This window comes from Dermacentor albipictus, chromosome 6 (assembly GCF_038994185.2).
Source record: "Dermacentor albipictus isolate Rhodes 1998 colony chromosome 6, USDA_Dalb.pri_finalv2, whole genome shotgun sequence".
Classification (NCBI taxonomy): Eukaryota; Metazoa; Arthropoda; class Arachnida; order Ixodida; family Ixodidae; genus Dermacentor; species Dermacentor albipictus.
Genome location: NC_091826.1, coordinates 3,207,411 through 3,233,823, shown reverse-complemented (window position 1 = coordinate 3,233,823; position 26,413 = coordinate 3,207,411). Strand labels below are relative to the sequence as shown.

The following is a 26,413-nucleotide window of genomic DNA, read 5'->3' as shown; positions in this document are numbered from 1 at the left end:
TGAGTGAGTGAGTGAAGTAAGTAAGTAAGTAAGTAAGTAAGTAAGTAAAAGTGGGTGGGTGGGTGGGTGGGTGGGTAGGTAGGTAGGTAGGTAGGTAAAGTAAGTAAGTAAGTAAGTAAGTAAGTAAGTAAGTAAGTAAAGTAAGTAAGTAAAGTAAGTAAGTAAAGTAAGTAAGTAAAGTAAGTAAGTAAGTAAGTAAAAGTAAAGTAAAGTAAAGTGAGTAAGTAAGTAAGTAAAGTAAGTAAAAGTAAAGTAAAGTAAGTAAGTAAGTAAGTAAAGTAAATAAGTAAGTAAAGTAAGTAAGTAAGTAAAGTAAAGTAAGTAACGTAAGTAAAGTAAAGTAAGTAAAAGTAAGTAAATAAATAAATAAATAAATAAATAAATAAAAATGACAATCTGTGCGCCTTCCAATTCATTGCCAATCCTTAGCGCCATTGCAACTACTCGCTGTCACTCGAAGGAAAATGTGCATGAGGCCTATATTTGATATTGGTTCTTTTCATTCGATTCAACCACTACTGCATTTTAGCATAGTGGAATCGTAGTTAACTGCAATGGTTTCCCACGTATTAAATGATCAGATTCGCTCCTCTGGTAATGTGTGCACTGTCGATTGTTCTAAGTGTACACACTAGCACCAAGCGCCTAGCCATTTGCCAGGAACTGGCAGCCGGTGAACAGCTGTTTTCCCTTCAAAATGGCTACATTTCTCTGCTGGGGAGCAAATGGGTCCCACTGCTATTCCTGCACGTGCGGCACTTGCCTCACAACCGATGAGACAATAGACGACCATGGCCACCTGCGCTTGACGGGCACCTCTCCCCAAGCACCATCAGTGCAAATGCAAGATACAACTTGTTTTACATGCTTAACAATGCCTGGTAGACTAAAGCGTTGTATGAATTTAGTTTTTCATGCCAAATTAGGACAACTGTCAAATCTCTCTTGCACAAACAAGAGCAAGTACTGTGCCCACTGCAACATTGGCAGATGGCTCATCCCTGCCCACACTTTGAAACCAAAGAAGCCGCGAATGTCATCCTATCTTATTTTCTACATAAGATTATAGTGTGTAGCAGGTAAATTGTGAGAAAAGCACTATGCATTCTTTTTATTGATTAGTGGTGGTTCTTGAAGCGCAATCCGCTCTCCTTCCACATCAAAGCAGACCCGTTGCCACTGGCTACTAGCCATCAGCTATGCTGATCTATTAGTGTGGTCCTTGTGCCAACTTGTGTCAGTTGGCCTGCGAGAGCACAACATGCCATTTTTGTAAACTTTCTGCGACAATTGAACTCATGTATAACGATACCCTTTTTAACAACATATCGGTTATAACAATGAGAAGCTGCTGCACCGTCAACTTTTGTATGTTTTCCATGGTGAAATAACCTGCGTACTACAATGCCTCGATGCTGCATTATCGGTTATAACGCTCAAGTCTGGTTGCTGGGTGTCCGTGTCAAAAAGTAGTGAAATGTGAAATACTTAAAAAGAAAAAAGAAAGCGAGAAATTTGAGCCCCTGAATGATGGTCTCAACAGTCACCGCTCACACATTTTGCAGCCTTCTCCACGCGCCTCTCTCCCATCACTCTTCCATCCCTCCCAACACGAATGCGCTGTGTCCATAGCTCTATGCTGCACCACCCTCTGAAACACAAATGGACCACGCCAACTGTGCTGCTCCCAGGCTGCTCACTGGCTCCTCATCCAGAGCAGTTCTTTAAACAGTTTAATCGCTGGCGTTCGTCTTTGTTGGTTGCATCAAAATTGTTCCTGGCCACGTGGTTTCTCAGCCTCGTTTGACTCGCCGCCGAAACGGAAGATGGCTGATCTGCCCGCTGATCATCGGCAATGCATGATGTTGCCGGTGAAAAGAAAGCGCACGGTTATAGATCTGCAAACGAAGTGCTTCTAACCAATGAGGCTATCGTTGCGAATGTGCTTGCATCGGTTAGCGACAGCGATAATGGCAGCGATGACCCGGTAGTGCAGGCTGCCTCAACGTTGTCCTCACAGGAGGCCTGGCAGAGGATTCAATCCATCTGGTGCTTCGTTTTTGTGAGGAAGCTTCTGCTGCACTATGTGGAGCACCTGGATGCGTCGGGGAAGGATGTCAGCAATCTTCACGTAAAGCATGCAAGGCTGACGAACGTAGGGTTTTCTCGTGCAAGCCAGTGAGAAGTATGTGGTGAGATGCTTGTGGAAATCCCGCTTCAACGTTTCTTCTGGATTTCTCAAGCTAACAGGCTGCCGTGGCAACCTTCTCACATTTTTTAAAAGGCTCCTTTTGGGGCCACTAAAGCAATGCCTCGGCGGAACTTGCATATTGCTTGCCACTCATGACCCCTCTTTGCATTTGTTAAAGCAGTGCCATTTTTTAAAGCCAACAGCCACAGCTTGTTACACCCGAGTTAAGAGTTAAGAGAGTGAACACAATCAGCAGCCAGATGGATGAGTGTGGTAGGGAGGGGCATTCCCCACCATTATAGTTTTCTCACAACAGCTCTGCCATGCCCCTATTTTGATTTTTTTATGCAACCCAATTGTAACAGTCATCAGTTATAACAATGGGATTTCCATGGCACTTAAATATTGTTATAAGTTGGTTCGACCGTAGTGCATTTGTACCATCTGCCACTGGTGAACAGAACTGGCAGCTGTTACTGTGGTCAGTAATCCAAAATCAAGAAGGGGGCTGTTGGATGGAGTAGAACACTGTGGCATAAAAGTAACAAATAGGGATGAAGTGCCTCAGAAAGGCTGGCCAACATTTCGATAAGAGGACCTATCATTGCTAAAGGCCGGATAAGGTGCCTTGCTATAACTTCTCTGTTATTAAATGCAATGGCAAGTTAAGCTATTCAACTTATGCAAGTGTGTTGCAACCATTACTCACTGCACAACAGAGCACTACACAAAATACAAGCATGACAAGCTTGTGATGCCAGCAACAGTGTTCAGTTCTTGAAAAATATGTGAGCTAATTAACATATTTCTTTTTCGCGAAAGATTGGTTCAGAAAGACTGAAAAATTATTCCAACAATTTGCTCCAAAGCAAGCTAGCCATGTGTTGATGCGTGTTGTGTTAACGCATATAACCCGTGCGTTGATGCCTGTTCTGGTTGTTGCGTTAATGCATATAACCAGTGTTTTGACATCTATTCTGGTGGCTTTTCTTTCACCCTGTACACTTGGCAATGCAAGAGAGGCAGAGCTACGATAACCAGCAATTGCTGTGCTGCGGTATGTACATTTGAGAAAATAATTTCAAGGCTTTAATTATATGTACTGTGACAGCTTTTCACAGCATCCTAGATCTTCCAATTCCAAAACCACTTAAGTTTCCCTTGAACTCAACTGCGCATTTGTAGCAGTTCGTTGTAGATGTAGTCAGACGGCACAGCTTGTACCGCAAGCCAGAAGCATAAATTGTTTATGCTGAAAGAATAGATTGATGTGTGCATTCCCTCCCCCTCCCCTTCTTTTTCCTTTCATGATTTTTGGTGGCGCATGATGGGCTCTTTTGTTAGCTTTGGCTTACCCCTTCAGTGCCAGCATATTTTGGCTCTCTTTTTATTTTGTAGGAAAGTTGCGCTGCATTTGAGAAAGAAAGATATTTTTTAAGTTATTACCAGTTGTTGTGCCTGGTGGTCCTTCTGGACAAAGGTTGCACACCGCCGAACGCGCAGCTATGGAATGCCATTCATGCTTCATCGTCTTTTCGATGCTAAAGAGCTGGAAACAAAACCAGCGTCACATCAAGATAATTGACAAGCGATTATATGTCGTGTCTTCTGTTCAATGACCCGGAGCTGACGAACGGATGAGTTCTGGGACCCCAATCTGTAAAGGGGTCATCGGCCGTGTGCAACATACTAATTGTGGGAACAGCGTCGACCCTGGTTTCACATGAAATTGCATCTTCATTGCAATGGGGGCGGGTTGAAGGTTGGACACCAGAGGCACGAAGTCCGGCAGAGTGGTGCAACACCACGGACAGGATCTTGCAGACTGTGCGACAGTTCCAATTGACCGAAAAGAAGGACATTGAATTCCTTGTCTGGTGAAGGATGGGAATCTACTGCTTAAATAGTGGAGTTTGAGTGTCATGAGGTGCTCGGACATGTAGTGCTCTCCAAGAATCGTGGAGCCGTTCTTGTAAACCATTGTCACATAAATTTGTACTTAGAGCTTGTTTTCTTGTCGCTCGGACGTTGCTTCGGAGCTCTCTTTCCCCTGGTACGGCACCAGCCATGGAACCTTAGTGGCCACTCCGGACCTCCGACTTCACAACACAGTACATGAGTCGGGCGTTTCCTTTATAAGCTTTTATGGCACATGCTGTGTGGCTATGGCACGGGCCATACAAGTGCACCCCGCCACACCTCTGTGCAGTCTGTTGCTTGTGCAGTTTGTAAGCTCACCAACCTTAAGCATTTTTATGGAATTTGTATTCCAGTGCATTGTCCCTGTGCCTGTGCACCTTGCAGCACAATGTGTGTTTTTTGTTCCCCACAGCACGGGAAACGCAGCACACAGACACCTGGGACGACATTCAGTTTTCATGTTTTGTTTTAAAACAGTCTGGTGTTACCTCATATGCAACACAGCACTTCCGCCTTTGTACAGTGTGCTTGCAGGGAATCAGACTCCAGCTCGCTCGTTACATGCCAGTGTTAAACGAATGAGGTAGTATTGATCAAAGCTAGAATAAAGGCGCAGTGGCAACCATGTCTGTTTTCCAACGTGGATAAACATTTATCTCTTCTTTGCTTTGGCATAAGCCTCACCCAAAAAGCCTGGATGCAAATTTAGGAGCAAAGCATATTGCACAAACCTGCAAAGCATGTTTAATGCATGTTGTGCATAAAGACAAAAAGTGCTGCAAATAAATTCTGACATAAGGTTGCCCCTGCTGTTTCTACTTCTCTCAAACTGGCTAATGTGTAAGGACTTTATTGACATAGTGTAAGGAAAGCAACGAAAGTAGCAGGCTTTGTGTAACTGCATTTCATTTAAGTAAAATGTGTCGGAACATGTTTTTGTTCCGTTATAAAGCAAGGGAGTTTCATAACGAGGCAAATAATTTGATGGCACCATCGGAAGATGATGCAGGAAAGGTGGCGTAGAGCCTTGTGCCTTCTTCTTCCAGGGGAGTTTTGCTGAAGCAAGCTGCGAAATACTGTGTGTAAGAATTGGGAAAAGTTTGAGCAAAGTGCTTTATTGCTGCCCCTTCCGACCAGTGGGCTTGAGGATGGGGCAAGGAATAAGGTGTGACAAGAAATGGCTAAAGCAGACTTGGATTATGTTGAGGTCATACTTGTCAACTGCCTTCAGTTGCCCGATGGAAAATGTCTGAAGGTAGTGAAATTTCAGTGAAGCATCTTGAGCAGCTATCGAGCTGGCAAAAATATGTCACAGAATTTGCCTGATGTTTGTCTCAAATGAAAATGTCAGCTGTATCATGGTAGAAACGAGCTTGTTGGCATGCCAGTAAGTAATGTTATGTCTCTGATTGCTTTCAGGAATCTATGAAATTTTTTCTGGAAACAAGAACTTTGTGTTTGGGCGACAGCCAGAGCCAATTGAAGGGACCAATGTGGTATGTCTATTCTTTTGCCAGGGCACGACTACCTGTTACACGAGCTTTGACATAACTAAAAGAGGAAGTAAGCTGCAGTGTTTAGACTGAAGTTGATGATATAGATGTGTTCCCTACCACTGGCTTAAATTGCTGGTGTGGCATGTAGTACAATGTGACCAAAGTTGTAAGTTTGCTTTGAAAGCATACTTGAAGCTGTAGGGTAGAGAGATCCTGTAACTCCATTTACTGTCATTTTGTCACAATAATGAAAGCCTTGTGAGATGCAGTGTAGACTGTAGACAGCACTGCAGACAGTAAGGTGCTTGACATAATAAAGCATCTTGTAGGGCTAGTCTGTGCATGTTTTAGACCAGAAATGAGGACGTGAACAATAGCAGCATGACAGCAAACAACATGTGTCATCTCTGTTTTGTCTGTCCTGCTTGCTGCACCAGAATTCCAGTCTAAATCTTGCCATAGGCTCCTGGTGTGTGGTTTAAAGATTGAGCCCTTTCCTTTTTTTTTAGATACACACTACTAGTGGGAAGTTCTGGTGCAGTCATTCTGCAATGCACTGCTCTGCTTTTACTCAGTACTTCAAAACAACTACTGTATTTACTCGCATAATGATTGCACATTTTGTCAAAAAGAATTGACGCAAATTCAGGGATGCGATCATTACACGAGTTAAATTTCCGGCCAAAGGAAAAAAAAATTTTTTTTTTCATCCTGCGTTGGCTGCGGGATGACAACAGGTCAACAAGCAGGCGGCACGAGACATTAATTTGAGTGATCGCCAGTCTGTGCACAGGTGCAAGTAAGAGCGGGCGTGAAAGAGAAAATGTGGGGGGCTTTTGCTCCTTGAATATATGACTCTGCCTTGGCACTACGGAGGAGGTTTCTTAGCGCGTGTTGTATACGTTTGTCCCCTAGACATGCCAGCATTGTGGAGTGCGGTCGAGTTTGTTTACGCTCTGCCGCTGGGTGCCCGTGCGGTGAGGCAGTGGGCATGGATGCCCCATTTGGTGATCGCTGTGCCTGAAGGGGGCAAGGTTCTGACTGGTGTTGTATAAGTCGCGGGTTGCTTTTTTCGTCACGACAATAGATTGGATTTTTTCAAGCACTGCTCCAGGAGGGCGCATGTAACCGTCAAACGGAGGCCTCAGGAGAGCACCTGAGGTTATAGTAAAGCGGGTGGCGCAGGATCTCCGGGGCACCCAACAGGCAGCGGGCGGATCAAAGCTGGCAGCAGGGCAGCCTGTGGGTTGGGGCCGCGCAGGCCAAAGCGTGCCAGGGGGTGTTCGCATAAAAAATTGGCTGTCTGTGATAGAGCTTGTACACCCCTGGCATGCGCAGGCCTCGGCGAGCCCCAACCCACGGCAGACAAGTCCGGGTTCTAGCTTTGGTGTCCGTGTTGCCACTTTGGTGTCCTGGAGGCGCCGCCAATAATGCAAAATAATGACACGTTGTTACAGTTAGTAAAAAACACGACTGAATAAATATAGTTACGTCCAGCCGCCAAATTGTGACGCCAAGTTCAGCACTACTGCGCCCCATGGCTTCTGCAACACCAGTCAGAACTTTGCGTCTGAAGGTACGTTGGACAGACTTTGTCGCGCCTGCAGCGCTGGTGCTGGGTCAGTCATCGTCACCGGCGGCCTTTCAGCCACTTCCGTTCAACCGCGGTTGCTAAGGTGCTCTGCCTTCCAGATTTTCAATATATGCAGCCTGGGCTCTACTACGGTAATTACTACTCCCACAGAAACACCTGTGATGTTATTTACAAGGTACATCATCGTAAGACGCGAGAAAGCTACGATCCGCCACTACTGACTTGGCCCGCAGCTTCATCTACTTTACCGCGCTGGCAGCCAGCATCCAAGCGTAAACAAACTCGACCCCACTCCCCAATCCCGGCAAGCCTAGGGACAAATTCCTATTACATGCGCTAAGAAACCTCCTCCGTAGTACCTAGGCAGAATTCTTATATTCAAGAAGCCAAAGCCCCCAGATTTTCTCTCTTGCGTGTGCTCTTACTCGCGCCTGTGCATAAACGACTGGCGATCCCTCAAATGAACGTCTGATGTTGTAAATATCGGCAAGTTTGCGACAATAACGTAGCCATGTCCACCTTGAGGGGACAGAAACAGGCGGGCACGCTTAGCTGCCAGTGACATAGAAACACATGGCCGGCATGCTGCGGAAACTGCGGCATTTGTCTTCACTACTATCCTAATACGGCACGTTTCCACTAAGGGTGGGTGAATATAGTAGCTGTGTTACAAGCGTTGGCGTATGAATAGGGTACACTGCTGACATATCAGGGTAAACGTGGCCACTATCGTTGTGGCTTGCGATTTGTTGCATGTTCATGAATGCAGACGAGAAGAATTAAAAGGCGCCTTTTTTGTTGTTGTTGCTGTTGCCCAAAAGCAATATAAAGCCTACAAATAATAAAGCCAAGGTAAGTTTGGTGGTAGCTTTTTTTTTTTTTCATGGAAGTACGGAAAGTGATAAAAGGAATGAAATGGAGCATCTGCTTAAGAATGTTTGATGCGTGCAGACCGCTGGGTATGTCTTCAAGAGTTGTTTGCGTGGCATTCGACAGATGGTAAGCGTGATCATCATTAGCTAGACTTGGCACATGACATATAGCTGCAACAAGTTCGGGGTGCGATCATTACATGGGAAAGAAAAACAATCAAATTTTGACTACAAAATTCAGGGGTGCAATCATTACACGAGTGCAATCATTATGCGAGTAAATGCGGCATCTAGGCAGCTTTATACTTTGAAATATGTTTTGGCTGATAGAGGAAGGAAAGCATAGGAGAGGCCCCAGACAGCATGGACATCTTGGAGAAAATGTGGCAAAAGTCACATGCTGTTTTTCGCAAAGGAACACTGGGACTGGTACCCCGAATGTCAATGTTTCCATAGCATAGCTATGGAATAGCTATGCTATAGCTATCGCTGCTGCTCTTGGCCTCTGAAAAGTGAGATAAAATTTTTCGGCCTGTGTCTTTCTTGCAGCACGTTCTGTTTGCTAGACACACTTACCTTGGAGCATGGTATTTAAGCTTGAAAGTTGTGTTTAGTGTCTGTGAGTGTCGGTGTCAGCCAGCATCAGACATACACAAGTAATCGCGGTGCGGGTCCTCGTCGTCGTCTTCAACGTGCCACGGAAAAGCACAGGAGCATGTCTGCTTCACTAATACTGTTACAGAAGTTTTGTAGGCTTTGTTCTGACATGCGTTGGCAGCACAGACTTGTGGCGGCTCATAGCAATACACGTTCAAAGCTCGCGCCTATCTGCTCCGGCGAGCTAATTGTAGGCACAAAGGGAGATGGCACACAAACATGGCTGCACTTACGACTTCAATAATGCGGCATTAGGGCTGCTCCTTATTGTTTGTTTCCTTCATGTCTCAGCTTAATAAAATCTATAAAAAAAGGTTCATTGAGAAAGGCATTTGATGCAGTGTCCTATTATTACTAACAGGGTCGGACGATTTTTGGACTGCTTATTGTGAAGGTCATAGAGTTTCTCGGAGTATTACCTAAACTGAAATCTGGTACCATTATCTATACGAGTTTCCTAAAGGGTGCTGTGGTGTCATGAGAATGACTGTACATGGGTGCATGGGGCTTGTGTTGAGCGAGGTTTGGCATAATTACTTAGTTGCACAGATAAAGCTTTCTGAAGATAAAATGTTCATAAAAAGTTTTTGTTCCCACATGTTGCATCCTTCAATCAAGTTTACTCACCTGTAGTGCATAATCAAGTGACGAAAAGCAAGAACAGGCAATAAACTGTCACAAGGCAAGTGCAGACGTTGTCTGACTTCCAACTTGAGGGGTTCACCAATACTTTTTTACATTTCATATAATTGTACATCCATGCATAAGTCCTCGTAATTGAGTAAAACATGTTTTCGCATAAAAAGAAACTTAAACTGCTTTATACATGCTGTTTTAGTTAAATGTGACCCATTGTGGCAGACAGAATGGTGCTGGTTAGGCATGCCTTCAAGGTGTCCTGGCTCTTGGAGAATGATGCCATTCCGAAGCCCCTACATCCCAGCACATTCCCATGCATACACATGCATTATAGTGCCAGTTTTCCCTCTAGGTAATATGGTGAGAAACACTATGCTGAAGACAGGGCATAAGCACGTCTGCATTTCATGCAATAGAAGTCTAATGTTATTCATGCGCAGATCCAGGAGGGATGTCCGGATGTCTTGAATCACCCTTCCCTAAATTTGTGTGTTCAGCACAGAAGTGAAGCGGCATGCCTGAATGCCAAGGCTTCTTGTTTAAAAAATAATGTGTGTCGTGAGAATGCTCAGAAAGACTAATAAATTGATCATCATCATCATCATTGTCACCATTATTATTATTATTGTTGTTGTTGTTGTTGATTTTAAGCCTCCATACAGTCATCATCATTATCAATCACTACCTCAAAGCCTGACCCCCCGCCCTCTTGAAGCAAACCTGAATCCATGCCTGATGCCACCAGGGTGTCATCCAAGTGCTGTGCTGGTTGTGACTGCTTGCCTGTACAAGCCTGTGCACAATTGCTCTGCTCCTGCAGTCGGTGTTCGTGATGCCATCTTCAAGTGCTCGGTGTGCTCAGCTGCCCAGAGCAGTGGACAAGCTTCCATTCTATGTGGCACTGAAGAAGTTGCGCGACCACCTGCGAGGGCACCTACCCATGCTGCACCCATCTGAGGTTACATTCCCAGACGTTAAACTCAAGGTCTGTGTTTGCACTGTCTCATATACTACATCATGATTGCCACGAGCACAGCTAGACAAATATGCCATGCAGACTGGCAGCAATAAGAAATAAGTGACAGAACAAATTACTTCCAGAATATTCAGACTGAGGCTGCGCTCTTCCTGAATAGCTCACAACTTGGGTCACATGGTCAAATGGGTGACGATCATCTGGAAGAGCTAGCATGTTGGCATGGTAGAAGTATGTGTGCGATTGTGGCTTAATGATTTAGAGCATGGGGCTGCTGTGCTATGGGAATCAGGCTTGAAAACAACTGTCGAAACAACTCGGCTCGTTGAGTGCATAAAAAAAGAATTAAATTATGTGCCCGATGCAGGCATAACACCTCACACACACACACACACACACACACACACACACACACACACACACACACACACACACACACACACACACACACACACACACACACACACACACACACGGTCTTTATTCATTACTTCTCTCCATCTTGCGGGTTTTCGCAGAACTACTACGTCAAACTCTTGCCTTTGCTTCGTGTTGTCAACAAATTAGACTTCGCCCTGCCATCTGCAAGCCGCCTGGTTAGCTCAGATAGTAGAGCGGCTGCCCCGGAAAGGCGGTGGTCCCGGGTTCGAGTCCCGGACCAGGACGAATTTTTCTTCAGCTATGAGGCTTTTCTTTCGATGAGCCCGTATGGGGTTTCCTTTGTAGCAATTGCTACGAACAGGTGGATGTCTGATTTTCCCTTTATTCGTTACTTCTCTCCAACTTGCGGGTTTCCGCAGAACTACTACGTCAAGTGCAGTTTATATACATGTGTATATCAACCAGATAAGGATTTGCTTATGTGAAAAACAAAGAAAATGCACAAACAGAATGCATGTCAGTCGTTCTGAAGAATGACTGATACATGTCTAAACAGATCAAGTCAAGTCAAGTTTATTTACAACATGTACAAGGTACAGTGTTGAAGGCCACCCTGGCAAGAAAGCTGTAAACATACAGCTTGACGAGGCCAGGGGGCCGCCACCAGGCAACATCAGCATCGCACACATCCGCAATACAAACAATAAGCTTTCGTAAGTAGCTTCATTAATACAACACGTGGTATATATCCACTTCCCTGGGCATGAATAGATCTACATACATGCATAATCATTACGAGCGCATTGAAGTTCGGGTGAATAACATTAGCGCCAGGGGAATATATACTGTTACACTTTAAAAAACGAACATTATTAAAAGCAATAATTAAAAGGAAGTTAAGCAACAGTAAAGAATGTGCACTTGCAACTTACAAGAAAAGAAATGAATATACATGTGATGAGTACATTCTGAATAGGTATGGAAACCAACTAATTTACAAATTTCAAACAGTCAAACAATTTCAAACAAGAATGTGCACGTGCAACTAGCAAGAAATGAAATGAATATACATGTGATGAGTACATTCTGAATAGGTATGGAAACCAACTAATTTACAAATTCCAACAGTCAGGTGAAATTTATCAGAGACAAAGATATTGTGCAATAGCATGCGTGGTAGAATCATATCTCCATTTACCCACTTCTGTAGTTGATTTAATTGCAGGGGTAGGTTGTATGTCAGGGTTTGCATAAAGTAATTTGTTCAATGGTGCCCTATCATCCATGTTTCCGATCCCCGTGTTACACGGGTGCTGGGTCGTTCTACGAGGGCTGACACATTTTTTAGGAATTGTATGGTTTTTTTATCTGCAAATTGTAATTGGTGTAGAAGAGGGTATGCGTAATGATCTTTGACGTTAATTCTTCTGCTTTCTTGAAATAACAGTTTTGTAGGATGTAAATGGTGAACATTGTGAATACAACGAATAGCTTTCTTTTCGAGCAGCAACGGCCTGTTAATGTTGCGTTGTGTAGTCGTAGCCCATACTAAGGTGCAATAGTTTATATGCAACCGAAAAAGGGAATGATAAAGCTGGAACATTACACGAGGTGGGAACATATGACGACATCTAAATAACACAGATAAAGCAGCAGACAATTTCTTTGCAACAAGGTTTATGTGTGAGTGCCACATCATGTGACTAGAAAATACAACACCCAAAATTTTGTGTTCCTGTACTACATCAAGCGACTGGAAACCTATGTTTAAATCAACGCATGACACAGATCTGTTCTTTGCAGTAAAAACAACAGCCTTTGATTTTTTTATATTGATTTGTAGGCTGTTACATAAAAACCACTCGAACACTTTGGACAGAACATTAATGGCGTGTAAAAACAAGTCTGACTCGTTATCAGAAGAAACGAAGAGGCTAGTGTCGTCTGCGTATAAAACAAAATCTGTACGCTTACCAATAGAAGGTCAGTCATTCATATATACATTAAATAAAAAGGGGCCCAAATTGCTTCCCTGGGGTATGCCACTCAGTAATGGGCAAAATGATGTAGAACCATCTATAACTATGCACTGCTGTCGATCAGAGAGATAAGACTGCAAAAGTGAGTGAACGACACCTCGTATGCCGCATTCTTCTAGTTTTCTTAAAAGTGTCATGATAGAGTGAATCGAATGCTTTGCTGTAATCAGTGAAGATTTCAAGAGTTAACTTTCCTTCTTCGATGTTTTTTAGAATTATTTATTTTTGTACCAGGAGAGCAGACTCAGTCGACTTACCCCTTGTGAAACCGTGCCGGCATTCAGACATAATTTCGTGGCTCAAGAAAAAAAAAAAAACTATGTAGTCGATATAGTTATGTTCTCAAGGCCCTTGGAAAATATAGGCAAAACAGATATTGGTTGGTAGCTTCCGATGTTGTTTCTTCCCGTCCCCCCTTTGAATATAACAGACACTCTGGCTCATTTCATTTTAGCAGGAAACCTCCCTGAACCAATTGCTAGGTTGAAGATATGGACCAAGAATGGGCAGATAATGTTGATCACATATTTTACGGGTGTTGTCTGGATACAGTCAACAACAGATTTTTCGGACCCTCTAGGGAACGTAAAAACGTCCGAAAATTCAGGCAGTCCGAAAAAATGAATGCATGCAAAAAATGAACTTTTCTTTTTTTCTCGTTGTCCCGTAATTCTGTCCGTCACGTAGAAAAGGCGACTTGTGTGTTGGGCCAGACCACTCGTCGCCATTAGAGGTCGGCTGGCCTGTTTCCCTGCCAAGTGCAGGGACGCCGACAGTTACGGGCGTCATTTCCAAAACGGCGGTGGTAGTAGCAAACGTCAGGCGTTATAGTTGAGGTTTCATTGCGGGTGCCCGTGCGTCTTGATCTGCTGGAACTACGGCTGCGTGGGCGACGAGATGTGCGGCGATGTTCCACTCCACAGATGATGTGTTCCAGGTGCTCACACAAGGAGTCAAGCGGAGATTGCACTGCGGAAGAGCAGGGAAGAGTTTGCAGAGCAGTTGTATTGTCACCTGGAGACGATGACGTGGCTGCGATGGTTAGGGTGGCTGCTTCCATGACTTTGGCTAAAGAGGCAAGTCTGGTAAGGTCCATGGTAGAGGCTGTCGCCAGGACCATCTGCACGTTAGCCGTGAGACGCTGCAAAAACAATTCGCGCAACAGCGTGTCGTTGATGGATCTCGCGTTGTTCCTGAGCAGCTGGCTCATTCGGTGAAGAAGTTGACGAGGGCGTCGGTCGCCGAGTTCTTCAGCGGACAGAAGCTGCTGGATGCGAGTACGCTGTGAAGCTGCTGTGCGCTGTAGCAGTGCTGCCTTGAGAGCGTGATAGGCGGCGGCAGACAATGGGGCGTTGAACAAATCTGCTACCTCGTCAATGGCGGGGGGCGAGAGCGCTGCGACGGCGTAATGGAACTTCGAGGCTTGAGAGCGGATACCAGCGACTTGAAATTACGCTTCGGCCTGAAGAAACCACGCCGAAGGATGCTGGTCCCAGTACTGTGGGAGGCGGACAGCGATGGCGGAACAGGAAGGCTCACCGCGTTCCTCGGAAGGGTTCTGGCCCTGAGCTCTCGTAGCGTTGGCCTGGTCCATGGTCGTCTCTACCACAGGAGCGTATGGCAGTATCACGTCCGCGGTCACCAAACTGTGGCGACGAGCAACCACGTAGACCGGTAAAGTCTCTGGCTCTCGCAGGAGCGGAAGAACCGACACTCGATCTCTTAGCGTAGCATTCTTTTTAATGATCTCTTTCGGAACGCTAGCCCGTGCCATAGCGTGCCAGCCGCTCGTGCCTCGTGTAGACGCGAGCGTCTACGCCATCTCTCGTGCGACGCCGATGCTGCTGCCGCTACAATACAATTGCAGAACATCTTGTTGTACTGCTTTGATATACATATCCAAGCATCTATCGCATCGTGAAGGAGGGACCCAGTGCTTGCCAGAAGGTAATGCATTTTTCAAATAGCTTGAATTGGGCCGATCATGGAAGTACTTGTGTAGGCGTAGGTTATGGGCAAAATTATCCAAATCTTTCAGCAGTTGAAATTCACTATGTCTGCCTATAGCTGGATGAAAATTGAGGCCACGGTGCAGAATACTGCACTCATCAGCTGTTGATAAAATGTCAGAAATATTAACAATATTGTTCTGCTCTTGATCGGAAGACTTCTTAACAAAGGATGACGAAGAAGTAACGGAGTGCACTTCAAGAGGCTTGTTTTGAAAAGGGGCAGAATTGCAAGCCAGGACAGGGTATTTAATTCTGCCCCTTTTCAACTGACCATGTTACATAGCTTCAGTATGGCCTCTTTGCATGTAGTACAGGTCTCACCTGGGACTTGTGAACGCTGAAGCAATGTCTGCTCCTCCCACTTCGTTTTCGTGGTGGAATCTCCAAAGCACTATGTGAGGTCAGTAACAAAGCTGTCCCACGTTACGAATGTATCTTCGTGGTTCTTGAACCACACTTGTGCAGTGTCTGTGAGGAAGAAAACGACATTGTCTAGCCGAGTCGTGGAGTTCCAGCCATTGTACTTGCTCACACTCTTTTAGTGGGTGAGCCATTCCTCCACGTCCTTGCCGAATTGTCCTGAGAAAGGGCGTGGCTCCATCTGATGCATCCAGATGCCTGTTGTCCATGCTGCAGTGGCCAGAGGTGGCTGTTGGTCGCTGCTGTGGGACATTGGCATATCCAGTGGTGTCACTATCGCAATCACTTCACTATATATATATATATAGTAAGAAAAGGAAAAGAACAACCTCCTAGGCCAAAAATCTATAGCACACAGGCGAATCCTACACACACAAGGCGAAGGCAAGTTGCACAACACAGAGTTTGTAAACAGTCATGGTGCACCAACATACACACACATGCTGCAGCGAGCTCCTTGAGATGACTGCCACCTGTTTATGAGGATGATGATTTCGATACTACGGCACATAGTACCCACAACAAGAGATTGGTCAAGAAGCAGCCAGTATACATTTAAAACAAGTAAAAAGAAATCAAGAAATACAAAAGATGATGAAAGTTGTCACACTTTATAAAAGCACAGGTGCACATGCCAGTTTCCTTTGCGCCAGAAATGCAGGAATGAAATGGTCAAATTTATAGCATTACATTAACTGCTTCACGAAAATTTCTCTTCATGTAGGTTAAAAAATGAGTTGGATCTGCACAACATATTGATGCTTAGCATTGGGAGTTTCACATGGCATGCGCGTGTGTGGAAAAATTCCATTTTCGTAAGTGTGCGCCTTCGTTTCTTCAACTATATATATATATATATATATATATATATATATATATATGTAGTTGAAGAAACGAAGGCGCACATTTACGAAAATGGAATTTTTAATGTTTTAACGTTTTGGCTGTGGCACGGCCTTCGTCAGAATAAACAAATATATAAAAAATATATATCTATGTGTGTGTGTATGTGTGTGTAGTAAAACATTATTAATTCGCCCCGAGTTATTTCAGAAAATTATATGATTCGGACTTGTCCTCTGGTGCCAGCAGGCGTGTGTATTAGGGGGACGTGGCTTTGAAACTGAACTTCGTTATTTTTTTATAGATTTTGATGAAAATTGGCACAAATGTTTAGAATGTCTCTCTGATGCTACCATAAAAGTTTTAGGGTGATACCTTGAGATCATCTTATTTAATTTTATTGAGCAGAATTTTTCTCCTTCTAACTTTCTGGAGAGCTTCAAAGTGTTGTTTACACTGGCTTTACTCAACAACAAAGTATAACAAAAACATAGACGTTTCGCCACCTATGCTTTTTTTTCTGGAGAGCCTGGGGAACTTAAAAAACGTGAGAGAAGGATTGTTAAGTATTGACTGCATAGCTAAATGCGTGCTGAAAGTCGTGACATTCTTGCTTTTTTTTTGCAACACAAATTTTTTGGAGTGCCATATTTTATGTTACCTTCGTATCAAGCACACTTTTGGGGTAGACGAATAGCCATATCATAAACTTACAAAGGGCCAAGATGAGAAAGCGCGAATGTCATGACCTGCAATGGAGCCCAAGGAACGTGAAAAAAAAAAAAGGAAAAGGAGTAAAAATACGTTAAACAGTAACAAAGAAATCAGCTCCAGAAACTGAGCAGAAAGGCAGAAAAACAGTTTTGAGAAAACGGTTCTCAAAGTTTCACCTTCTCTTCAGTTCTTTAAAAGGCACCGAATTTGTAGTCTTTGGGGTGTTTTGTGATGTGGGGCTTCTTATACATGTGACCTCTGATCTGCATGGTGTGCTTTTCCCTCACCCCCTTTCTCTATAAAAAGAAAAAAAGGGGGGGGGGAGGGGCATTCTTTGCTGCTGCTGCGCTATAAAGAACATGGTGGTTATATTTCAAACCAAGTGACGTGCAGAACTCTGTGTGGGCATGAACATAGTTCCAGTGTACATTCAGGCAGCCTTTATCTGTAGGCTGCCCGATTGACAGCAATCTTCAGTACAATCAGCGAGGCTTTTTTTTTTTGTAGAATTGACCATGTTACTGAACAAAGGCTCTGAGTGTCAGCAGCCTCCCAAGTTATCTTTACTTGACAATAGCTGTAGAACTCAGGATCAGAGAGCCAGTGATAGATATGCAGCTGCTAGGTGCTTTCCAGAATTGTACTTTTGTATGATGCCTCGATCACTTCTGCAGCCAGGTGTCTGTGCCAGCTAGCCCAAGGAGCCTAGTGAACAGAGCTCATGATGAGGTTCTCTTTATGAAGGGTTGGTGCGATAGATATTGTTACGAGCTACCGTGACAATATGATAATAGAGTGAACGCGCAATATGCTTGGTTGCGGGTCCGAGGTGCCGATGTGCGAAATGCCTAGCCGCAGATACAAGGAGCCGACGCACGATGTGCTCAGTCGCGCAGTTCGAGGTGCCGACTCGCGAATTACCTAGCAGCGCTGTCTGAGGTGCCGACGCGCGAAGTGCCTATTCGCGGGCTCGAGGAGTCGACGCTCGGTGCGCTTGTTCGCGCAGTCCGATGTGCCGAAGCGCGAAGTTCCTAGACGCGGGCTCGAGGAGTCGACGCTCGAAGTCGCGTAGTCGGAGGCGCTGATGCACCAAATGCTTAGGTGAGGGTCCGAGAAGTCCGCGCGCGATGTGCATGATCGCCGAGTTGGAGACTCCCTATGCGCGAAATGCTTCGCCGCGTGTCCGAGGATTGCGCGTGCGATGTGCTGAAAGGCTTAGCCGCATGTCCGAGGATTCCGCGCGTGAATCTTGGTCGCGAAGTCCGGGTCGCCGATGCTCGGAATGCTTAGCCGCGAGTCTGAAACGTCCACAAGCATAGGGATCGGCCACGCTACTGCGGTGTCCGCATAGCGCCCGCTTTGGCACGTCGAGATTACGGCAAGTGGAGACGTCCAGACTCGCGAGGTGCAAAGAGCCGAGCAGACGACGCGAGCGCCGGACCTATGGCGAATTGCGCTGGAGTCACGTGACGGGGCAGCCAATCGCAGGCTCCGGCACGACCTTCAATTGTTTGCTTTTTGTGTTCTTGTTTCTGTATGGAGGAGATAGCTGAAGCGGCAAATTTGAAGGCGGAGAAATGTGCTTTCCAACGAGACCAATATGGCGGCGCTCGGTCGCGCCGTTCCGGAGATATTGTGGCTTGAAAAACGCTGTTCTTTCTTGATTTCCGCGAGATTTCTCGCCGCCTGGGCTGATAAAACGAATTTTTTAGAGCACTTCTAAGCGGTTTACTGTGGTGATATTTGGATATCAGATAGAAAAAGGGTTCTATAAACTGAAGCTGTGATTTTCAAAAAATCGATTTTTGGCAATATTTCGCGATGCGAAAGCCGCGTCCCCGCTTAATGCAGTCAAACTCTCGTTAATTTTCATGTATCTGGGTACGTGTCGGTTAATTCAGAAACTCTTGGAGCACTGCAAAAGAGCAAAAATGGCACCAGTGTACAACTGAAACAAAGTGGCTCAGTCTGTATCGCCATAGTCATCAGCGGAAATTGTATGTGAATGACAATGCCAGAATGCTTTGTGCCTATTTGTGCTTTTAAAGCCTTTATTCTTGCGTTAACTACCATGCAATGCACCACGTTGACTGCGTGCCTTCATAACTGCGTGGTCACCATCCATAATCATGTGGATAGCCACCATGCTTTCGTCCACAGAAGTAGCTGCAAACAGTAGTATCATTTTGACTCAGTACGTGCGTCGATTGCGTGCCTTCAAAACATCATAGTCGCCAATCGTTACCGTGTTGATAGTGATCACGCTTTCACTCGCAGTTGTTGCAGCAAACGGTAGTTTCTTTTCGACTTGGTGCATGCGTCAGCCACGTGCCTTCAGAACCGCAAGGTTGCAGTCCATGATGACATGACAGAAAGCTGTGGCCACGGTCAGTGAGTGATTGGCACGGAGCACCGTGCACTAAAATGATGTCATAGAGCAGAAAGTCAGCAACAATGACAATGCCAGAACGCTTTGTGCCTATTTGTGCTTTTAAAGCCTTTATTCTTGCATTAACTACCATGCAATGCACCACGTTGACTGCGTGCCTTCATAACTGCGTGGTCACCATCCATAATCATGTGGATAGCCACCATGCTTTCGTCCACAGAAGTAGCTGCAAACAGTAGTATCATTTTGACTCAGTACGTGCGTCGATCGCGTGCCTTCAAAACATCATAGTCGCCACTCGTTACCGTGTTGATAGTGATCACGCTTTCACTCGCAGTTGTTGCAGCAAACGGTAGTTTCTTTTCGACTTGGTGCATGCGTCGGCCACGTGCCTTCAGAACCGCAAGGTTGCAGTCCATGATGACATGACAGAAAGCTGCGGCCACGGTCAGTGAGTGATTGGCACGGAGCACCGTGCACTAAAATGATGTCATAGAGCAGAAAGTCAGCAACGTCAGTAGCACAACTTGTTGGAAGGGCTCTGGTGATTGCGTACCACGTAGCATAATCAATAGCAACGGTGACCCACTTATTTCCGGAGCCCGAGAGAGGAAATGGTCCAAGCAGGTCTAGACCAACACGGAAAAAGGGTTCCGGTGGGATGTCGATGGGCTGGAGACATCCAGCTAGAGGTGTGGAGGGCTTCTTCCAGCGCTGACAGGGCTCACAAGTGGCAACGTAGCGCTGCACAGAGCAGGCAAGACCCGGCCAAAAGAATCGACGTCGTACACGGTCGTATGTGCGCGACACGCCCAAGTGTCCAGCCAAGGGAGCGTCGTGAAGTTGTTGGAGGACAGTCGAACGCAGGTGCGATGGAATTACGAGCAGAAGGTCAAGGCTGTGTGGATCGAGATTGCGGCGGTATAAGTCCCCTCCTTAAGGAGAAACATCCGGAGAGAGGCGTTGCCAGGCGTTGACTCCAGGTGGTCAATGAGGGCTCGTAATGAAGGATCGCAGCGTTGCTTGTTGCCGATTTCAAGCAACTGGAACACAGAGAAAACGCAAGCGATGGCGTCCGCATCAGCCGGTTCATCGACGGGGTAGCGGGACAAACAGTTGGCATCCTGGTGCAAGCGTCTCGTCTTACATAGCACGGAGAAGGTATATTCTTGCAGGCATAATGCCCAGCGAGCAAGTCGTCCCGTGGGGTCCTTAAGCGAGGATAGCCAGCAGAGCGCGTGGTGATCAGTGATGGCACAGAAGGGGCGTCCATACAAGTATGGACGAAACTTCGCAACAGTGCACACAAGAGCGAGGCACTCGCGCTCTGTGATTGAATAATTGCGCTCGGTGGGTGATAGAAGTCAGCTGGCATAGGCTATAACACGATCATGTCCTTGCTGGCGTTGTGCTAACACTGCTCCTATGCCGTGACCACTGGCATCAGTTCGAACTTCCATTGAGGCAGACGGGTCAAAGTGGGCCGAAATTGGAGGCGTGGTAAGGTGAGTAGTGAGCTGTGAAAAAGATGCGGCATGGTCAGGTCCCCAAGAAAATGGGGCGTCTTTCTTCAAGAGGTCGGTAATGGGACGTGCGATGGTCACAAAATCCTTCACAAAGCGTCGGAAATAAGAGCTCAGCCCTACGAAACTGCGAACGTCCTTGGTAGACTTCGGAAAAGGAAAATTCGTAACGGCGCGAATTCTGTCTGGATCATGTCTCACGCCTCGGGCGTCCACGAGGTGTCCAAGGACGGTGATTTGGCGGCGAGCGAAGTGACATTCTGATGAGTTCAGCTGGAGACCGGCACGGTGGAACACGTCAAGAATCACTGAAAGACGGTCTAGATGCGTGTCAAAAGTGGGCGAAGACGTCGTCGTCGTCCAGATAGCATAAACAGGTGGACCACTTGAACCCCTGAAGCAAAGAGTCCATCATTTGTTCGAAGGTGGCGGGTGCGTTACAGAGACCGAAAGGCATCACCTTGAACTGATAAAGGCCGTCAGGGATAACAAATGCAGTCTTCTTTTGGTCCATGTCGTCAACGGATATCTGCCAGTAGCCGGACCGTAAGTCAATAGAAGAAAAATAGGTGGCACCGCACAGGCAGTCTAGAGCGTCATCAATACGTGGCAAAGGGTAGACGTCCTTTTTTTGTGATTTTGTTCAGGTGGCGATAATCTACGCAAAAAAGACACGTTCTATCCGTCTTTTTGACAGGTACGACGGGAGAAGCCCAGGGACTACAGGAAGGCTCGATAATGTCCTTTACAAGCATCTTTTTGACTTCCTGTTGGATAACAGCTCGTTCAGATGCAGAAACACGATATGGACGTCGGTGAATAGGGTTGGCATCGCCAGTGTTTATGCGATGGGTCACGACGGACGTTTGATCGGAGGGTCGATTGTCAAAGTAAAAAATGTCGCGATAGCCTTCAAGAACGCGGCAAAGAGCTTCAGCTTGAGCAGGTGTAAGGTCAGAGGAAACCATCTTCTCAATGTCAACGTCAGTACCGTGCGATGATGTCACGGTATAGGCCGAGCTGTGACGATCTTCCACTGTGAATGGCTCGATCTCATCATCCTGCAAAGCGCTAATTATAGCCAATGAAATCCCCTGAGGCAGAACTTGCATGGTTCGTGCGAAATTGACAAGGGGAAGGCAGGTGCGGTTGCCAGTAATTGTCAGCACAGTGTGCGGCACGGCAATACCACGTGTAAGTGTAACTGCCGGAATTGGTGCGACCACATAATTACCGTCAGGTACAGCTGGTGAGGACAACAAGTCGATGTGTGTCACAGAGTGGGGCGGTAGGCGAATAAAACCCATGCAGCTCAAACGGCTTGGAGGCGGGTCCACAGGGTCGGCAAGAAGAGGCAAGTCAAGGCGAAGTGAGCCGGCCGAACAGTCAATGAGGGTAGAATGATTGGCAAGGAAATCCAGACCGAGAATGAGTTCGTGAGGGCAATGCTCGATGACAGTGAAGAGAATGACGGTGTGTCTCCCAGCACTGGTGAGTCGGGCAGAGCACATGCCAACAATAGCGACAGTGCCTCCGTCGGCGACTTGTACAACTCGGTTCGGGGCGGGCGTCAGAACTTTCTTGAGCCGACAGTGAAGAGCAGCACTCATAATGGACACATGCGCCCCGGTGTCAATCAACGCACACACAGGAACATTGTCGACGAGAACGACCAAGAGATTCTTGTTCGTGGATAATGTGAAGCGAGGATTTCGTGCCAATGTCGTCATTGCAGCTTCACCTCCAGAAGCTGCACTATCTAGTTTTCCGGTCGGGGGTGCGGCGAGTAGGTCGGAGAAGGACCACGGCGTGATGGGGGCAAACGTGATTGACGACGAGAGGGATAAGGTGAGCGGGAGTAGCGGGGTCGTGTCAAAGGTGTCGCAGGGTCAGATGATGCAGTGGGCATAGAAGGGGCGAAGGAAAAAGATGCGCTAGAGGGGCGAGGGTGGTAATCAGAAGAATAGAACGTCGGAGAAGTCCAGCGGCTGCGGCAATGGCGAGCGACATGCCCAATGCTTCGGCAGTAAAAACAGATCGGCTTGTCGTCCACAGTTCGTCATTCGGAGGGGTTGCGCTGTCCATAAGAGTAAGAAGACCGCAGTGGTGACGTGCGTGGATAAAGAGGTTCTGAGTGTATGGAACGAATGGATTGCAGGCCGACGTTGGACAACTCTTGACGGACAGTGGACTGTATCAAGGAGATTGTCACCGGAGAATGATCAGGTGATGGGAACAAAGGGGCCACCGGTTGTGCCGCTTCGACATCATGACGAATGATGCGGGTCAAGTTGTCACATCGTGACGGCTGGTGGAAGAGGTCATCACAGGATGACGTAGCTGCTGTGTTGGGAAGTCACGTGATGTGCTGGTATACCCGGCGGCTTTTAGCCTGCTCAAGACGGCGGCACTCCTTGAGGATCGTATCAATGCTGGTGACGTTCGTAAACACCAGTAAATTGAAGGCGTCATCAGCAATGCCTTTGAGGACGTGATTAACCTTCTCGTCCTCAGACACGGTCGGGTCAGCCTTGGCACAAAGGGCCAAGACGTCGAGAATGTACGACACGTAGGACTCGGTCAACGTCTGTACACGTGTGGTAAAGGCTTTTTTGGCTTTGACTTGGCGACCGAACGGATTGCCAAAAAGGTCGCGGAGCTTCTCTTTGAAGAGATCCCAACTCGATATCTCCTCTTTGTGATTCTGGAACCATGCAAGTGGAGCTCCGTCAAGGTAGAAAAGAACGTTCGCAAGCATAATAGGCAGATCCCACCTGTGACTGGTGCTGACACGCTCGTATAAGCGGAGCCAGTCGTCAACATCAGGACTGCCGACTCCGTTGAAAACACCAGGATCTCGAGGGGGCGAAACAGCGATGTAGGTCGAGGCTGCAGGCGGAGACGGTTGCACTGTCGCCATTGCGACCGCTGCGAAGCTCCATGACGGGTACAGGGAACGTCCACCTCCACCAAATTAATGTTACGTGTAGCTGTAGCCCAATGCTATATACATTTATTCAGAGGAAGCTAACGGAAGGCCACAATGGCGATGCTATATCAAGCGGGTCCACGTCGTCTTCCTCCTCTTCAGTGCAGCCACACTGTGGTGGCTGTTTCGTAGCAATATGTAGTGGCCACAGTTTTGTCCACAGTGACTGTGGCAAACATTTGTTTCGTTTTGACTCGGTGCAAAGCTGTTGACATTGAAGAGCACTGGCTACCTCGCAATGTATGGACAATCTGCTGGCGACCAGTTCACTGGTGAAGAACAGTCGGGATGTGCGCGTGGTAATTAAATACTTGTCTCAGATAAAGGCGCATGCCACCACCAAGCCGCGAAAAAAGTCGCGAGGCCTTCGCCTCGCAACCAGTTGAGCTAGTGATAATTGCAGCTTCCACACTGTGTTTGCGCAGAATATAGACAGGATTTGCTCATTCATTCAGTAAATAAAACATGTTGATGTTGTAAGCACTTGTTTATTATTTTCTTGATACCCTCGATCATTTCATATTCCGTTAATTCGGGCGTTCTTTTTTTTTAGTTCTGTGAAATACAAATTAACCTTGTTAATTCAGAGTTCGCAAGACTGCAAGAAATGTCCAAATTGACTAAATGTCGAATTTTCGAAGATGTTTCATGCAGTTTTCTAATACTTTGCTATCGCTATCAATATTTAACATTTTGGGTGAAACTGTGACTTGTTTTACTCATTGAACCAATACTGAAACAATGTGTAACGGCTACTGAAATTTTGGACCCCTCACCAGACTTTGCTCAATTTCTCAGACATGACACTTGCACACAATGTTGCAAATTTACAACAAGCATGGTGGCCGTGAACAAGAGGTTGCTACCTGTCGTCCCGTTTTCATGTGAAGCTTTGTTATGGCATCCAATGAGTTTTGATGCTGTATTGGTCCGACTACATGGAGAGAGTCGTCCCACTGCAGGTGACTTTGTCAGCAGATGCGGCGCAGTGGACGCAAAAGCTTCACTTTGTATCATTGACATGAAAATATTGTGAACACAGCATGAAAAACTGTATCTTTGATCACCGACTCTCAAATGCAACAAAATGATTTTTTTTTCTCACTGAAGTTAATTTTTAATGCGTTCGCATACTTATGTTACTTCATGCACTTTCCAGGGGCTATCTATGTATCTATCTATGTGCGTTTGTTTCATTGTATTTATTTATTATTTTGTAGGTAATACGCATGTGGCACTGTGTGGACTGCCACCGCTGCGGTGCGAGACCCGAGCTCGGGCTGCTGATGCGAAGCGCTAGGACTCGATCGTGATCAAGAGCTACCTGCGATCCCTCGAACGAGCTGCAATAAACCCCATTTCATTTGGTGGAGCTGCTGGGTAACCTCGGAAACTAGAACTTCGAAGCCGGGCGCTACCAACTGCTGCAACCATGCCTGACGAAACCACCCAGGAAGATGCACCACAGCCTTCGGCGGTCATCGTTTCTAGTGCGTTGTGCCAGTGTGATCTTGCCATCTTTAGTGGCACCGATGATCATGACGTGGAGGATTGGTTGTCATCTTACGAATGGGTGAGCCACCATAACAAGTGGGACGACGTCACCAAATTGCACAACGTGCTGTTTTACTTAACCAACATCGCAGACCTCTGGTTTCGAAACCAGGAACATGATTTCACAATGTGGAGCACGTTCAAGACAAGTTTCGTAAAAGTGTTCGGCCGCCCTGCTGTGCGCAAGCTTCGCGCAGAACAACACTTACGGGGGCATGCGCAACATCCTGGTGAAACTTTCACAAGTTACATCGAAGATGACATTGACCTGTGTAAGTGCGTGAATCCATCACGGGCAGAACAGGACAAGATAACACACATTATGAAAGGCATTGATGAGGACGCCTTTCAAATTTTGTTGGTGAAGGATCCACGTACCGTGGCCGAAGTTATCAATTTGTGCCAGTTTTGACGAGCTACTGAAACAACGCATCTTTGCTCGGCGCCCACCACCTACGGAAGATTCGTTAGCAGCATTGGTTATTGGCAGCAACCACGCAACATTGCTGACATAAATAAAAGAATTTGTGCGTGAGGAGGTCGCGCGACAGCGCTTGATTTTGCCGACCACGGAGAGGCGTTGTCAATATTTGGCTCCAACGATCCGACAGATAATTTCGTGTCAGCCGGCTCCCGTGGCCGCGCCTCTGACGTATGCTGATGCCGTTGCACGGGCGTCTCGTCTGCCGGGGTTCTCTCCTCCGCCTTCAGCACCTTGCCCGCCGGTGTTTTCTCCTCCGCCGTCGCCTCGCCAGCCGGCGGCTCCCTTTTTCAGTGCACAGTAGCAGGGTACAAATCCTTGGCGCACTGCTAACAACCGCCCCTATGCCTGTGGTACCCCCGGACATGTAGCGCGCTTCTGCTGCCGGCACTTGCCGGCCTTCGTGGGCACCCTGCGACCATTTAGCTCCGACTTCCGACCATTCCGTATGCCTCAACGACCACCACCAGAAGTCTACGCCGCTGATGACATACTAGCACCTCAGTCACAGCTCTGCGGTACTCGTCGCTCGCCTTCCTCTTGTCGATGCTCACTCTCACCCATGCGTCGTAGGCCCAGTGCCAGTACTACTGAGGCGGAAAACTGATTTCCGCAGTTCCTGAGGCACAAACTGCATCATCGTTGGAAAATCAAAGTCCTCGTTTTTCCCCCGCTAACATTATTGAAGTGTCCGTTGATGGCATCCAATCTCTTGCTCTTGTC

At 46.6% G+C, this 26,413-nt stretch overlaps 1 protein-coding gene across 13 annotated transcripts in view; it reads left to right on the top strand.

Moving 5' to 3' along the window:
* Positions 1–26,413, top strand: part of LOC135917043 (G/T mismatch-specific thymine DNA glycosylase-like) — a 436,020-nt gene that overhangs the window by 201,461 nt on the left and 208,146 nt on the right. For all 13 annotated transcript variants that reach the window (XR_010569158.2, XR_010569159.2, XR_010569157.2 and 10 more), the window contains 2 exons: positions 5,531–5,607; positions 10,190–10,354. Coding sequence is in view for 9 of the 13 variants with exons in the window: in XM_065450530.2 (XP_065306602.1) it covers positions 5,531–5,607; positions 10,190–10,354 (242 nt within the window). In the remaining 4 variants the exon portion in view is untranslated. The remainder of the gene's footprint in view (positions 1–5,530; positions 5,608–10,189; positions 10,355–26,413) is intronic.